General features: G+C 33.5%; 1 protein-coding gene across 3 annotated transcripts in view; it reads right to left on the bottom strand.

Moving 5' to 3' along the window:
- Positions 1-16,590, bottom strand: part of LOC145296833 (ribosomal oxygenase 1-like) — a 71,300-nt gene that overhangs the window by 42,716 nt on the left and 11,994 nt on the right. For all 3 annotated transcript variants that reach the window (XM_080142947.1, XM_080142944.1, XM_080142945.1), the window contains 2 exons: positions 10,057-10,152; positions 6,643-6,768 (listed from right to left, as the gene is read on the bottom strand). In XM_080142947.1, coding sequence (XP_079999073.1) covers positions 6,643-6,768; positions 10,057-10,098 — 168 coding nt within the window. In that variant the 5' untranslated portion in view covers positions 10,099-10,152. The remainder of the gene's footprint in view (positions 1-6,642; positions 6,769-10,056; positions 10,153-16,590) is intronic.

Here is a 16,590-nt window from a genome sequence, read left to right as displayed (position 1 = left end):
TAAAAATTGGCATTTTGCCTTTTAGTCCAAGCGCCTTCAGATCCCTTGTAACACCGTACTTCCACACAGTATCGTAGGCTTTTTCCGTGTCAAAAAACACTGCTGTTAAATGTTCCTTCCTTACAAAGGCTTCTCTGATGAAGGTTTCAAGTCTGACTATGTGGTCTATTGAACTTCGGTTTTTCCTGAATCCTGTTTGAAATTCTGTAATAAGATTCTCTGTTTCCAGGAACCAGATTAGTCTTTTGTTTATAATCCTTTCCATGGTTTTACAAATGCAGCTTGTTAGAGATATTGGTCTGAAATTCAATGGATCTGAGACGTTACTTGATTGGGATTGGATGTTTGAGTTTTCAGATTTGGGAATTGGTATCACTGTTGCCTCTTTCCAGGTCTCAGGTACGTTTCCACTGGACCATATAATATTGAAAATTTCAAGTAGGTAATTTATTGAGGTTTCTGGAAGTTTTTTGAGGATTTCATATGGAATTTCATCGGGCCCTGTAGCTGTGTCATGGGATTTGGTTAGCGATTCTTTTAATTCAGGCAAGGTAAGAGGTTGGTTGTATTTTTCGGTATTTTGTGATTTAAATAGAATTTTCTTCTTCTCTTCCTTTTCTCTAATCTTTTTGAATTTCTCTGTTTGTCTGTCACATGATGAAATTTTTGATAAATTATCTGAATAATGAAATGTCTTTTTGATCGGTGTATATTTTGTTGTCTTTAGAGATGTGGGATATTGGTGTACTACTACACTTTCCTTCTATTTTCCTCATCATGTTCCAAACTGTTTTTGCCTTGGTATTCACATTAATTTTGGATATATAATTTCTCCATGTTGTTCTTTTGGATTGCTTTATGATTCGTCTGGCTTTTGCTCGGTAGTTTTTGAAGAAATCCAGATTTTCGCTTGTTGGGTACTTTTCGAATTTTCTCAAGGTAGCTCGTCGAGCTCTGGTGGCTTTTCTGCATTCTTTTGTGAACCAAGGTTTGTTGTGATTGTTGGTTTTGGTTGTTTTCGGTATGGTATTATTTGCTATGTTTGTGAGTGTTTTAATGAAGTAGTTCAAATGGTCATCTTCATCTTTCTTTTCAATAATTAATTGGTTTTTGCACTGTTCCTGGAAGTCTTCCCAATCCGCTTTATGTAGGTTCCATTTGGGTGTTTTTTGTTCAGTACTAGTACTTAGACTTTCCAGGATGATTGGGAAATGATCACTCCCACAGGTGTCATTGTGTACTTTCCAATCATAGTCCATATATATGGAAGGATCACATAAGGTAAGGTCAATGGCCGTGAAAGTACCTGTTGCTGGGTACATATAGGTGTAGTTTTGATTATTAAGGAGGCATAGATTATTTTTATTTATTATGTTTTCTATTTCTTTTCCTTTTTTATTTGTTTCTTTACTTCCCCATATTATATTGTGACTGTTGAGATCTCCTAGTAGAAAAAAGGGTTTAGGAAGTTGTTTTATTAATTGAGTTATCTCAGTTTCGTTGATTGTATCTTTTGGAGGGATGTAGATTGAGCAAAGTGTTATAGTTCTATGTAGAGTCACTGAAACTGCAATTGCTTGCAAGTTTGTGTTTATATTTATTTGTCTTTGAGGGACTTCATTCTTCACGAGTATTGATGTGCCTACAGAAGCTCTGTCCGTATCTTTATTTATGTAGTTGTAAGATGTGTAGTGTTTTATGTTGATGGTATTATTTTCTTTCAGAAAGGTCTCCTGCAGACAGACAAGTGCTGGGCTCATATTTGTTATTAATAATGTGAGTTCATTTTGGTTTGCTTTTATCCCTCTGATATTCCATTGTAATATTTTGTTCATCATTTGGAATTGTGTTCAACTTCCATCGTCTCCAATCCCTCAAATCTATTTTCTGTCGGAGTCCCTGTTCGGGATATAGATCGGGATCTTTCTTTTCCTGTTTTTGTTTGTTTTTTGTTTTTTTGTCTGGGGGGATTTTTGATTCTTTTCTGGCTTGTGATGTGTTTGATGGTTGTTCGGTTGTTTTTGTAGAAATGGTTTGTGGTTTTGTTTCTTTTTGTGGTTCAGTAGTGTCTTTACTTAATATTATCCTTGGATTGGTTGCAGACATTGCACTATTCATTTTCCTCATTTCTTCTAATAGTTCTTTCATTTCCTTTATTAGTTTGCTTAAGACATCAATTTTCTTGTCAGTTGCATCCGTTACATGTATACGACCATTTTGATTGTTGATTGGAGTAGTTTTTTTAGTTGCGTCTGCATATGTTTTAGTTTCAATGATTTTCCTGGCCTCTGGGTAGGATGTATTCTTTGTATGTTTTAGTTTGGTCACTTCTTTTTCTCTTTTCTATATTTCACAATATCTAGAGCCAGCGCTCCAAGGCATTTGGCACACTTGAAATCTTTTCTGCAGTCAATGTGTGGGCCGCTTTCTCCACATCTGCCACATACTGGTAATCGTGTGCACTGATCTTGATGGTGTCCAAACTTCTGGCACTTGAAGCATTGGAGGGGGTTTGGAATATAAATTTCTACATTTATTTTCATATATCCAACTTTCACTTCTTTGGGTATGGTGAGGGAATCGAAAGTTAGTATATATGTGTTGGTATCGATTTTCTCACTGTTTTTTTTTTATTTGGACTCTACGAACATCTAACACATTCTGTTTCTGTAAGTTTGTCTTGATTTCCTCCAAGGGACAAAATGCAAGTTCGTGGCTTTTCACAACTCCTTTGCAGGTATTTAGGGTTGGATGTCTGTAGCATTTGACTGATGTTTTCAAATAATTTTAGTTTCAATATTTCTTTAGTTTATTCTTCGTTATGGATTTCTATTAGTAGGCTGTCGTTAAATTGTTTTTTAATAGACTTTGGTTTTAAAGTTTTAAGATTTCTTTCAATTTTAAAAGGTGATAGTTTGCTCAAAGGAGTTTCCTCTATTGATTCTATTACTACGAATGTTGAGTTCCTTGGTTTTATCGTCTCTTCCTCAAAGCTACTGATGTCAGAGACATCAGAGTGGGTTCTCTTTGGGTGGTTGGGTGGTTTTTGGGAGGAATAAGCCATATATTTTGTTTTCTTTTTTTCGTCATCTTTGTTCCCCACCCACCCCGGAGTCCTATTTGGGAAGAGCCTGGGGGTAAACCCATTCGCCCAGCCTCCACAGGGATACAATGATATAACCAACTTTGGTGGTATCATAATGATTATCTGTTCTGTCTTGATATTGCTATGGGATCTGTAGCAATCCTGAGGGGTTTACAGCCTCGTCATCGATATTCACACCTAATCGATTGACCCTCAGCCACCGCTTTCCATCATATATTAGGGAGTAGGGTTATTTGTGGGAGAGGGAGGGGTGTTGTGTTAGTAGTGAGTTTTTGGAATGGGCAATATATGGTGGGGCTTGGCGTGACTGGCCGATTGGTCGGATCGGGCCTCTCCGACCGCCCGTCTAGTCAAAGTAAGGGCCAAAGTAATGTGTTGCGGTGCCTAAACTTCTATGTATCCTGGTCTAGGTTCGCTCAATCACTAGGATCACGTCCTAAGACATTACGGGTAGCAACCCATGCCTACTGGTTGCCCCATTGAGGGATTTTTACCCTCTGCAGGGGGGCAGTCGGTTTGTTCTCATGCCCTACCGACAGGGCAAAAAAAAATAAAAATAATAATTTAATAGAATATATTTGTTTTCTTTTTCTTTTTTTGTTGTTTCTTTTCCTTTTTAAAATCTGTTTCTATTCAACCCATAGTTGGGACCCTAACAGGTGCTACCACTCCGGGTCAGAGTGGACCTGGGAGCAATGGCAATTAAAGGGTGGCTCCACACTTCCCAAGGCCTGCAAGCTGGGGCCCTCACCATCGGATATAGTTTAAGGTCATATCCAGGACCGCAAATAGCTTTGGAAAATTTCAATCAGGAGGAGGAGGAGGAGGAGGGGGGGGGGGGAAGGGAGGGATTGTTTTATGAAATAAAATATCAATCCTGAGTGCCCGTTTTGAAGAACTGGATATGCCCCACATTAAAAACCAACCTTGTAAATAACTACCCTCATGGGGAGGGAAGTAAATAGTGAAATGATCTCAATCTATGAAATTAAGATTGAGGAAAGTCTAAAGTTCACTGACAATCAGCCAACAAATGTAGTTGGTGAATGATAAGAAATAGATGGCTGCAAAGAGCCCCCTGCTCCTAATTCAGAAAGAATGAAATAAATAAGAGCAACATAGACAACAGAAAATGGACATTCTATGTAAGTAGCAAAGTCAACTATGCATCTGGCAACCTAATCAGTTAAATGAACATTTTATTAACTATTTTATAATATATAAACATTTTTTTTAATTTGGTTGTTAAAGATAACTTAAAGAATGCTTTTTTGAAAACAATTGGTACGAGGATAAGGATTATATTTAACCACACATTTAATACCTTATTACATCACAGAAATCACAATTTAAAAAATATCTAGTATTTTTGGTTATCTTCTATCACATAAATCTCAAACGTCTGTATTTCCGCTAAAAACATCATACATGCGCAAACATGGCATCGTTAGAAAGAGCGATCTCTTGAACAAAAAATATCAAAGAATTGCAAAAAGAAAATCATCCATCATTTTGTGTAGAAATATAGTTTTCTTTGAGGGGAGGGGCAGATAAAACCTGCCTTTTGACGAGATTTGCAAACCACGCATGCACGAATCGCCAGTACCTTCTTTTGTTTTAAATAGCTAAATTTGTGATATTATAGCAACTGCATAATCGTGGGCACATCGATAAGAGCATTCGGTTACTAACTTCAGTTATGCGAGTTCACATATTTTTTTTTTTTTAAAAGATGGCATAAACCAGAAGAGATTTCGTAAAAGACCACCACTTCCCACTCTCACAAACAAATGAAACTATGATTATCTGGTGCATTATCGTGAGTCACATAAAATATTGACTGTAGACAAATTGCTAGCAACTTTTTAATAGATATTTATTAAGAACTTGGAAATTGAAAGATGAATTGTTTGTTAATCAGAGTATGTAATCTTTAAAAAGTAAAAGTCATTGACGGAATTGTTTTAACAGAACATTCGAAAACAATGAAAATATGATTATTCAGCTCGAACAAACGTAAGAAAGTTATTTTTACTCGTATAATGATTCTGTAGTTTCAATTTCAGTTGCGATAGTGAAATGTTGAAACAGATTTGCACATGAAGTTTATGTATACTAGTGTTCCTTTATATGCCCGCCTGTGGCTGTTGTGTAATAGGTGACCACTGGCAATCACATGTCCATGATTTCTGGCAGGTGTAGTTATAGTGTTTGTAATTGGTAAAAAAAAAAAAAAAAAAAAAAATCGAACATTATATTTTTGCAAGATTTATGACATTTTTTCGATATCAAGGCTCGACTATAACTAATGAGACCACCATTTTATTTCAACTATTGCTGTAATGAAACCAATGTTTTTGAATAGCAGTGATTGTATGAAGGAAAGGAAAATATGTAATATAGTATCATAAGTACTAATGTAAAAATGTAAGTAATCAAAATAGGATTTGTTCATGTTAAAGTTTTGTTTTTCTTAAAGTATCAATAACTGCATGAAATAAAGAAAAATCTTCAGTATGTACAACACTAAAAATACAATTGACCTAAATATAAATTTATATATTTATTAGCTGGGCACTCAACGTTGCCCAGTCACAAGATATGTTTAAATATATTTTGATTTATGAGGATTTCATGTTTATTATTAAAGAGTCAATTCTCTATCTATCAAGTTCAGTTGAAAGGGGAAAACGAAGTAAAACATAAAAGTGATAAGAATGGATCTGGCCAGAGATTGCTAAGCTTGGAAGCCATCCAACATATACCAGTATGTAAAACAGACGTTAAATGAAATATGTTTTCTGTCATAAAACATTCTCCCTAATACATAGGTATATTTATTTATTTTGGTTTCTTGCCCATAAAACAGACATCCAATTTACGCACACAACTCAGATTTATACTAGCCCGGGTGCCTGGGTGTTTGGATATCGATCTCGTGAAAATCCGTCGCCTCTGTTGAAAGTTTTAGGCAGACATACATACATACATACCGACAGGTGAGATTTATATTATAGATAAAAATACCAAAATATGCAAGGGAAAATAGATGAACGAAATTCTGTTTTGTTTTTAAACTAATTATTAGGGCTGTGACAACAGCATATTCTTTTCACTGTTTTGACTCTTGAGTATATATCCGTTAATATTATTGTTGTAGACCCGTGCTAGGGGTTACAAATGAAAGAAACCACAAATAGTGTAAAGTGTATAAAATATAATATGTATTTATCATAAAGAATACAGGAGCCACTAAAGTGGTATGAGAGGAACGTGTTCGTAGCATGCGGTTAAACATGGTATGAATGTCTCCATTTAGTTTCTGAAACCAGTGGTATTCATAGGACTGGTTGAGGCCACTTAGTTCTAAAATGGGGGTGATTTGTACATCACAACAATTATATAGACTAATGTGGCTCTCAGTTGATTGATTGTGTCAGATATATACTTGAGAGTCAAAAGAATGAAAAGAATATCTTGTTGTCATAGCCCTACTAATTATCAACAAAAGGAATTCTTTTTTTTGTCAGACTTACAAGAAATTTGCCATTTTTCTTTTTGCTGATGGATCCAAGAGATGCAGAAACATCACTTAACGATCTCTTCACAGCTGTCTTGTCCACAGTCGATGACGGTGCTTCATTCAGGCTATCAGCCTTTTCCTTGTATAGGAGGAAAAAAATAAAAAATAAATAAATAAATAAATAAAACATAGCATCAATATAAATTAAAAAAAAAAAAAAATCAAATTCATTTAAAATGTTTACGTTAATAAATGCAGATCCAAAAATTGATGAAAGAAACAAATTAAAAGTGACAAGTAGACCATCTTCAAATGCTTAGTACATTGACTTACAAATATTGGTTTTACAGAAAGTCATCCTTTGTCAACTGCAGATATGTATCGTTTATGAATCGGTTGCTGATTAATTGCTTATATTTTGCAAATAGTCTGTACACTATAGCTTTCACTTAACCCAAAGAAAGATGGGACCTGACATGAACTACAACTTCCATGTCAGTTTGACTAAAGAGTAAATGCAACTAAAGGATGACTCTACACTCCTCAAAACTCCCAAATTAGGGATTCACTAGCTAAAACAGTTTCATGTCATACTCTGCGTCAAACGTGATGAGCCAGAACTTGGATAGAGTCGTGGAAATAGATACGGTTTGGTTGTATTGTTTTACGGCATATCAACCCTTTTTGGATTATTTAATGCTGAATCCAGTTATTTTGGAAACAGTACTTATGTTGCATCCAGTTATTTTGTAGGTTTTTATTCTTCAAGCCCTTTGTATCTTCAATCATAGTTTGCAATTTGGTTTGGTTGTTTTATAGCGGATTTTATCATTTTTGTTCCCTGTTCTGCAGAACACAACTGAGTTTTGCAATGGGAGAGGGAAAAGGGTTATAGTATTAATGTTTGGTACATTTTAAGTTAGGAAACCAGTCAGGAAGTGGGGGCAAATGGGAAGGAGGAAAAAAGGAGTTTTTGTTTTGGGTTTTGCAGAACATGATCAAGTTTTGCAAAAGGAAGTAGAAAAACAAAATGCATCAATGCTAGGTGCATTTTGTCTCAGGAAGCCAATATCTTCAGACAGCCTAATCTGGTAGAACCAGCATGGATAGAGTCGTGGAAATAGTCTTGACTTATTGTCACTGTAAAACACGTTTCTCTTTACCTAGTGTGTAGAATCTGGATGTGAGAAAGAACAGATATATGCTGGAACAAGAGTATATGCATCGACTATGTGTGACTAGTGTACTTTGCTATCCATAAAAGATGGACTTGATTGAATGGCAAACATGTTGCTGCATTGAATATGGTGTCATTGGAGAAAAGTTATGTCATGCAATAAAATGTTGAGCATCTGGTTTCCATCAACATAGATCATCTTTACATTCTCTCTTTCTTTCTCCCCCCCCCCCATCATACTCAGGATATTATTTACATTAAAGAGACAAAAATATAAACATATATTTATTGTCTCTTAGAAGTTTTATCTTGATCAATAATTCTATAATGAAGAATAAATAGAAAGCACACGCACACACACACATATATATATATATATATATATATACACACACACATATAAAAGAAAGAAAATTAAAACTAAGTTGAACTTTACAATCATTAATATATATATATATATATATATATATATATATATATATATATATATATATATAGAGAGAGAGAGAGAGAGAGAGAGAGAGGTAGACAAATAACACTAGCCATCTCTGTGTGTGGCATGGGGATATTAATTTTCATTTAGTTCATTGTCTTCCTATACCTTTTTTCTTTTCATTTCTAAGAAAATAATTTAGGATCAAGACAAGATTAAGGACCCCAATCGACTGACAAAAATAAAAAACAGATTTTATTCAATATCAATTTGACCTTGCCCTTTGCATATGTACATGCCCTCTGTAAAAAAAAAAAAAAAAAAAAAAAAAAAAAAACACACAGATGTGTTTGGATATTTACGACCAAGATTTATTTTTTATGTAGAATGTGTTTTTTTTATTTATATTTACAAAATCTTTTATTAAAACTATTTAAACCAAAGACTGCATTCTTTTTTTTTTTTTATATATTTACAAAACTTTAATAAAAGTATTTAAACAAAATATAAGTCTTAATGTAAGGAACAAAATATTTTAACAAAAATACATGAATGTTTTTTTTAAATAAAAATCAGTTCAAAGTGCCTCATTTTGGGGAGCTTATTCTTCTCAAAATGGGACACTGGATTGGAATAGCGGGTGTTTCTTTATTTAAAAAATAAAATGCCTGCCATTAAAAAGTTTAGTTTAAATAGATTAAAAAGTTTTAGATCAAAGTGCAAAAGAGTACCAATTAAAAACTTACCTTTTAAAAGTTGATTTATTTATCTATTTGGTTTTATTTTGAACAAATATCACATTTAAAATTGTCGCCGACAAGTAGTTTTTATGATATTAAAAACTTTATTAACCAAACTTTAGGGTCCTTATTCTTCTCTTGATCCATAACAATTTTGGAAAGAATTAAATTTAAAATATGTTTTTGAAAAAAAAAAAAAACTATTTTGTAATAAAAACTAATGGACATTAAATAAGAAGTTGATATTTAAATCCCATAAATACTTTCACAGCTTCAGTGTCAAAGTTAAAAGTGAATCTGGTTTTGATTTAATAATGAATCAAATCAAGATGCAAGGAAAAAAAAAAAAAGGAACGAATTTACTAAAAGGATAATAGTTATTCCTCTTAGGTGATTTTCCTTTTGATATGACTATTTATAAACTTCTACAGATTAGGAAACAACTGGATCAGTTTATGTATTTTTAAAAATAAATTGTAGTGAAGCATATTTTTTTTATACAGGAAGGAGAGTAGAAAGTGAACCCTGGGTTTATTTTCAGCAGTCTCGTAACTATTTTGTCCTTTAACAAAATAAATAAACATGAAATGTTTATTTAAAATAAATAAATATGAATATTATTTTAGAATATCGGTAGAAGCATTAATGAGGTGATACGTGTTTAATATAGTTAAAACAGTAATTAAGCAATATAAATGAAATGTGAAAGTTTCTGACATAGAGAGAAAAATTGCTGTTTTCAGGTTGAAATCTATTCCATCTAACACTTATCGGTGTTTAGTTTTTGACCTTGAAATATATTTTTAGCTTCTTACATGAAGTGGCTTCATGTCTTGTCTGAAGTGGGTGCTTATTATTACAAAAAAAAAAAAAAGAAAAAAAAAAGATACATCAGAAAGATTTGGTTTTATTTTTTTCTTTTAACATTAAAAGTAATGATTCTGATTACAAATTACATTAAATAAATTTACCAATTTATTATTAAATAAACAAATAAAAAAAAAATTAAAAAATGTTCCTCTTGTTGGAAAAAGTTCAATGAAAGGTAAATTCCTAAAAGTAAAATGATCAACTCACCTTTTTGAATACAGCTAAAGCAGAAACTCTCTTGGTTTTCATAATTCCGTTTTCAATTTCTTCTTTTCAAGTGAAGAAACCAAACCGTATTTGAAACTAAAAGGAAAATATGAAAAAGATGAAAAAAAAAACACGTATGTTCATTTATTATAAGTTTTAACACCAAACGACATGTTGCATACATAGCAAAATTTAATAATAATAGGGAAAGATATTCATGCGATAATGCGTAATGTCTATGACATTGGTGACAATGGCTTTCTTTGGTATGTTTGCAATAGATATGTTCACTAGTATATATTATCAAGATATATGGAAGTTATGTCAGAAAAAAAGAAAACATTTCAGACAGATGTCATGAAACAGACCCCAAAGAATTGACTCTGCTGAATCATGAAAAATGGAAACCGATGAAGTGGACAAACATGATGCAACATACTCTCAGGTGAATGGAATTTCTGATAAAAAACAGTCTTGGTTGAAGCAATAATAAGGCGATACGCGTTTAATATAGTCTAACAAAGCAGTAATTAAACAATGCACTTCAAATATAAGTATCCCCCACCTGGTCTCTCAACCATTGGAGGATTATCTGGTTTAATAAATATTTCATTCTTTTAAAAACGTTTGCATATTAAGAAAGTATGTGAAATGGTTTTTGTTTCAGCTAACAGAATTAGTTCCAATTTTGATAGATCTTAGTCGAAGTTAGTGTCTCTAACGATGCTAGGTTAAACAGGGCAGAGAGGGAAAAGATAATGAAATACTAAAGTCTTACATACGGTATGAAAAGGAATTGGAATCTTAGGAAGAACCCCATAATTTCAGTAATTATAAGAGCAATCAAACTCCTGAAAAAGAATTTTAAAACTATCTAACAAATATACCTAGTGAACCAAGTGCAAGAGAGATACAAACAATTGCACTTAAATGAGGAGGGGGGTGAACATCAAAGAAATCTCTCAATTAGAATGTCTGAGATAGCGGGTGAATAACTAGATGGATGCCCCAACCCCAACTAGAAAAAATTAATGAAAAAAAATAAAAAAAAAAGATAAACAGCAACACAAGAACACATGACCAGCCAGCAACGAAAATAAAATACTGATGTTGATTAAAATAACCAACAATATATCATGTAGGTTTTCAGATTGTTAATGAACAGTCGATTGTGACCATTTATTGACACACTACCCTTTCCTCAAAGGAGGTAATGCTTGGGAGGATGGAGCAGAACAGATATAGTTTCCACTGAATTAAGCATTGAAGATAGTACACACTAGCAATAGAAGTAATTATAGTATAATTTCACACAGATAACATTTTTTTTTTTTTTTTTTTTTTTTTTGAAAATTACAATTTACACAAATCTTCATTTCATAGCAAATTGGATTAATTTTTACCTTCAAGCACATCAAAAATTGCCTTTAAAAAAATTAAACATCTTGATTGGTTACGGTGAAATGATAGCAGGTAGGACAAATTGAGGTGTTTTTTTTTTTTGTTTTTTGTTTTTTTACCATATTGAGACACAATGGGTTACTGTGAATTAGTGACCCTCCTACAGTGAAAGGGTGAAATTTTGCTGATTTTCAGATTAGTTGCTGGTATTTATGTCGAGGAGGCACAAGTTCCAAAAGTTCATGAAAGGACATTCCATTAAAGTAAAATGTAAAAGAAGCATGATGTGCAACATTGCGGCAATAGGATCAAGGTTGGAGCTTAGCAGACAGCGTGGAAATTAGACATTTTTTTTTAATATACCTTGTGTTTAATAGAGAGGGGGTATGCCAAATCTGTACTGGTGCAATACTAAGCACTGTATGAGCGAATGGTGGCTTTATAGAGATAGGATACTGGCAGGTATGAGTTTTCTATCATGGTGGAGGTATCTCACCTACTTTACAGCAGCCTTGGCAATACCTTCTATGCATCTGTTCCATTTCATATCTGTAAATGTTGGGATTTAGGACATAGGTACTTATAACCACCTAATATGCTAAACTTGTTTTGTACAACCAATCTAGCTCGCCAGCTAAGATTAAGGTGTAGTATCTGTTCTCTGTCAGAGAATCTTTGAGGCAATAGTAAATTTTTACCTGGTTTCCTTCCACCTTAACATTTTCGTTTTAAATGATGATTTTACTGGTTTTCGGATATGCTGAAAACAAATATCACATTTAAATTTTCTGCAAATAAGTAGCTTTCCGGATATTAAACAATGTCATTTCTTATATTATCGCTGTTGGCCATCTTGGTACGCACATGCTTGCGTGTAGTTTATTGGGGTTGCGTTAACACATGTGCTCGCGCTTACTAAAATGGCCACCAACAATAATATAAGAAATGACATTGCTTAATACCCAGAAAATTACTTATTTGCGCGAAAATTTAAATGCGATATTCGTTTTCGGCATACCCGAAAACCTACTCAAGTAGTCATTTTAAAGAAAAAAGTTAAGGTGCAAACCAGGTAAAAATTGACCGAGGCAATTTTCATTTTTATCCTAGAGTATCCCCCCCCCCACCTTAAAAGAGCTAAATATCCCTCAAATTAAAAAACCTATTGTTCCTAGTTACCTGCCTCGTGGGAAGGCAGATAACTAAAGACAATAGGTTGATTTTTGCTAAAATTAACCTTTAATCAACAACAAAAAAGTATCTTAATATTTTAACTATTCCCTATTTTGTTTTTTTTTACATAGGCGTCACCACTTATCAAGGCCGATAGGCCACTCAAGGATAAGGGTTAAAGAGTGTAGAGTAGTCAAAAGGACAATATAGTAATTGATAGTAATGGAAGTTCGGTAAATTTGTTAACTTAAGTGGAACGGCTCATCAGAAACTTGTTCACGTTGGACTTGAAGACAACCATATTATAGACAGCTGGAAAGCAGGAAAACGGAAGACAATTCCACAGGCGTGCAATTCTAAGAAAGAAGCTTTGATCATGGAATCTATGTTTAGGTTTAGGTACAGATAAAGAGTGGGGAAAATTATTGATAATGTTTTCAGCTAGTCTAGTGTTTCTTGTGAAAGTTTGGCGAGGGGGGACCATAGATTTGAAGCTCAGTTGAACACTTTCCATGAAAATAACGATAAAGCAGAGACAAACTCGCAACATCTCTTCTGTGAGATAGAGATTGCAGCGAAGAGAAAAGGACACCAGGCCACAAAGTCTATTTTGAACCCTATCAAGGCAGGATAAGTCCTTTCTAGCAGCTCCTGCCCAGATGTGGCAACAGTATTCCATCCTTGGACGTATCTGATTCTTATATAGATAGAGAATTGCATCAGCAGTGAGATATCTACTGGATCGATAGAAGGATCCGACCATTTTTCCAGCGGCCTTGGCAACAGATTTGATGTACGTATTCCATTTAAGATCAAGAGTAAAGGTCAAGCCCAGAAGCCTGTCAAAACTTGAGGCTTCCCCAAGACGAGAGCCATTCATTTTAATTGATGCCAGATGGGGATCAGAACGTTGATGATGTAAAGATAGAAGCTTGGTTTTAGATGCATCAAAAGTAACCAGCCACTCCTTTCCCCATTGTACAACGTGATCAAGATCAGAGGAGAGAGAATCAGAGAGAACTTGGTCGTTTACTGTCTTAGATGTGCTACCATAAATGGTAGTGTCGTCATCAAAAATGTCTACGAATGATGTAAGTATGTGATTTGGAAGATCATTAATGTAGATCAGGAAAAGAGTTGGGCCCAGGATGGACCCCTGAGGGACTCCAGCATTTATACTGTGAGCTTCTGATTTTTGCCCATCAACTACTACTCTTATGAACCTATCAGAGAGAAATGATTTAATAATTGAGAAGACATTTCCAGCTATACCATAGCTGGAGATCTTGTGAAGTAAACCTTTATGCCATACCCTATTTAAACGATATTCAATTTAAAGAAATTTTTAATCGAAAAACGAATTTTACCTCCACCCCACGCTAACAAAAAAAAAAAAAAAAAAACGTTTTTCTTCATTAGTGTCTAGTAAGAAATACTGTTTAGATTTGGTTTAAGAGCATAAACAACGAACCGAAGACGAAACTTTGGTTGATAAACTGGTACTTCTACTGTTTATCGCCGAAAATGAAGACACCATTTTTTTCAGGCACCTGTCGTTAAAATCAGAGGGAGAAATCAGTATTTTAAACTATGACCAGCGAAGTAGGAAATAAATTTTTTAAAAATTACAAAATTGTTTTATTAAAATTATATTTTCTTACGCAGACTTTTCAATAAATGTCTTTATAATTATATTTTGATACGTTTTTATACAATGTTTTGGTTTTCAAATGGTACTCGTGCTCGCCCAGTTTAAACAATTATGAATGTCATTTTCATTTTCTGCTTTTAATATATATATATATATATATATATATATATATTTTCGCGCATATTTTATTGAAGAGGATCTTCGTTCTTCTTTTTATGATTTTTCTTTCGAATTTTTCTTGTTTTCGTACAAGTATTTTTGTTGTGGGATCCAAAGTTCTTATAAAGTCCCCTAGTTTACCGAACGTTTTCAGTCTCGATTGAGCATTGTCAGAGTTGTTCTTCCTGTGCATCCTACTTATTAATACTAATACTTGTACGAAAACAAGAAAAATTCGAAAGAAAGATCATAAAAAGAAGAACGAAGATCCTCTTCAATAAAATATGCACGAATAATGAAATTCTGCCTAAATATACAAAACTCAAAGGATATATATATATATCGAAATCACCGGAACAGCACGTAAATTCTCTTCTCTTCGCCATAACACCAAAATGAAGAAAAAGAAAAAAAAATTAATGGACCGGACTTTCTGCCCTGATGAGGCTATGTATTAGCGAAATATCGGACTTACAAAAAGAAGTCAGTAAATAAAAATGATTTTATCATTATATTCGACACTTCTTCAAAGTTTTCAAATTTCCCATTTAAATTTTACTTTAAAAATAAGTGTCTTCAAAAGTGTGTGAACATCTTTTACTTATATATATATATATATCCATATATATATGTTTCATGAAAAACTTTCTCGTTTTCATTAATTAAATAATTACGAATATATGTTCTCTTTCACTTTATTTACTTTTTTTCATAGTTCTTACCGGAATTAATTAATATCTTGTTTAATTTTTTTTTATTTCATACTTCAGTCATAGTTTAAAATACTGATTCTCCCTCTCATCCTAATGACAGGTGTCCCCAAAAAAAAAAAAAAAAAAAAAAAAATGGCGCCTCCATTTACGGCAATAATCTGTAGAAGTACCAATAAACTTAAATTCTAGTGTCAAAAATTGTTTTAATTGTGTAAATGGTTTCCTCGTGGAAAGATGTGCCGAATCTATCTGGCAAGTTTCATTTGAACTAGAGCATAAATAGATTAAAAAATGCTGGTTTCTTACCCCCCCCCTCCGTCCCACGACACATTACTACTTATAAAAGAACATGCTTGTCTAAGTAGTGAATTAAGTCACGTGATGACCGTTTTCTTTTCACAAATGAAAACGCATTTTTATTTCAAGCAAAATCAATTCCTATTTGCAGCCGCGAAGGACGTCTTATTAATGCAGTTAAGTTATGAATTTTGTAATTTCTTTTCTAGATGCAAGTGCTAATATTATATTTATTTCAGTTTTTAATCTTTATTTTTATTCCATTGTTTTTTTAATTGTGTAAATGGGTTTCTCGTGGAAAGATGTACCGAATCCATCTGGAAAGTTCCTTTCGAATATATATTTTTGTTTTATTTTATTTATTTATTTTTATTTATTTATTTATTTATTTTTTCATAGATTTTTCTTGTCTATAAATGTTTATATTTTCCAAGTTGATAGCATAACAGATTTTGCAATTGTTTTCATTTTCAGTTGGTGAGAGAGGAATCTTTCACCTAACCCCCTCTTAAACACGCCAGTTGGACTCTTATTAAGTACAATACTTAATAATTTTTTTTTTTTTTTTTTAAATGGAGAGTAGAAAACGCATTGTGGATGCGTTATCGGCAGCCATTACTCTCGCTTCTCTTTATTTGTCCCTCAGTCCTCATTTTTAATGAGTGATTTTTCTGACAAATGAGAAGAAAAAGCTGTTTTCTAGGTTGGCAGTATTTTTGCGTGAACAGCTGCCAGGGATGTCGGAAATTTTCTATTTCTATGTCTATCCTTGTAGCCATGTTACTAGTAAGGGTGCTGGAGGTAAACGTTTTATCTGGGCTGATGTTATCCGCCTGGTAGTCAGGGACCCGAACCTTGGACTAACCATTAAGGAGGCTGTCCTATCAGCAGGTGCAAAGTACTGGGGCTGCTGCATTGCCATTTGGTGAATGGATTCTGGACCATGCGGTAGCTTCTAGTGGGGGCCTCTCGATGCCATTAGTGGGTAATTGTTACGGCTTTACCTTTTCATGTGCTACAAGAAAAAAACCTTCCTTTCTATTTCTCTCTTACTTTCCCTCTATGCCCTGCTTCAGGCATGTCTGTAGACCTAGTCCACAAATCCCAAAACACCATCATGAAAAGTCTTAATAAAAAACA

This window comes from Euprymna scolopes, chromosome 17 (genome assembly GCF_053919585.1).
Source record: "Euprymna scolopes isolate OS-2025 chromosome 17, ASM5391958v1, whole genome shotgun sequence".
Taxonomy (NCBI): Eukaryota; Metazoa; Mollusca; class Cephalopoda; order Sepiida; family Sepiolidae; genus Euprymna; species Euprymna scolopes.
Note: the sequence above shows the minus strand (reverse complement) of the source record. Positions and strands in the feature narration are given on the sequence as shown.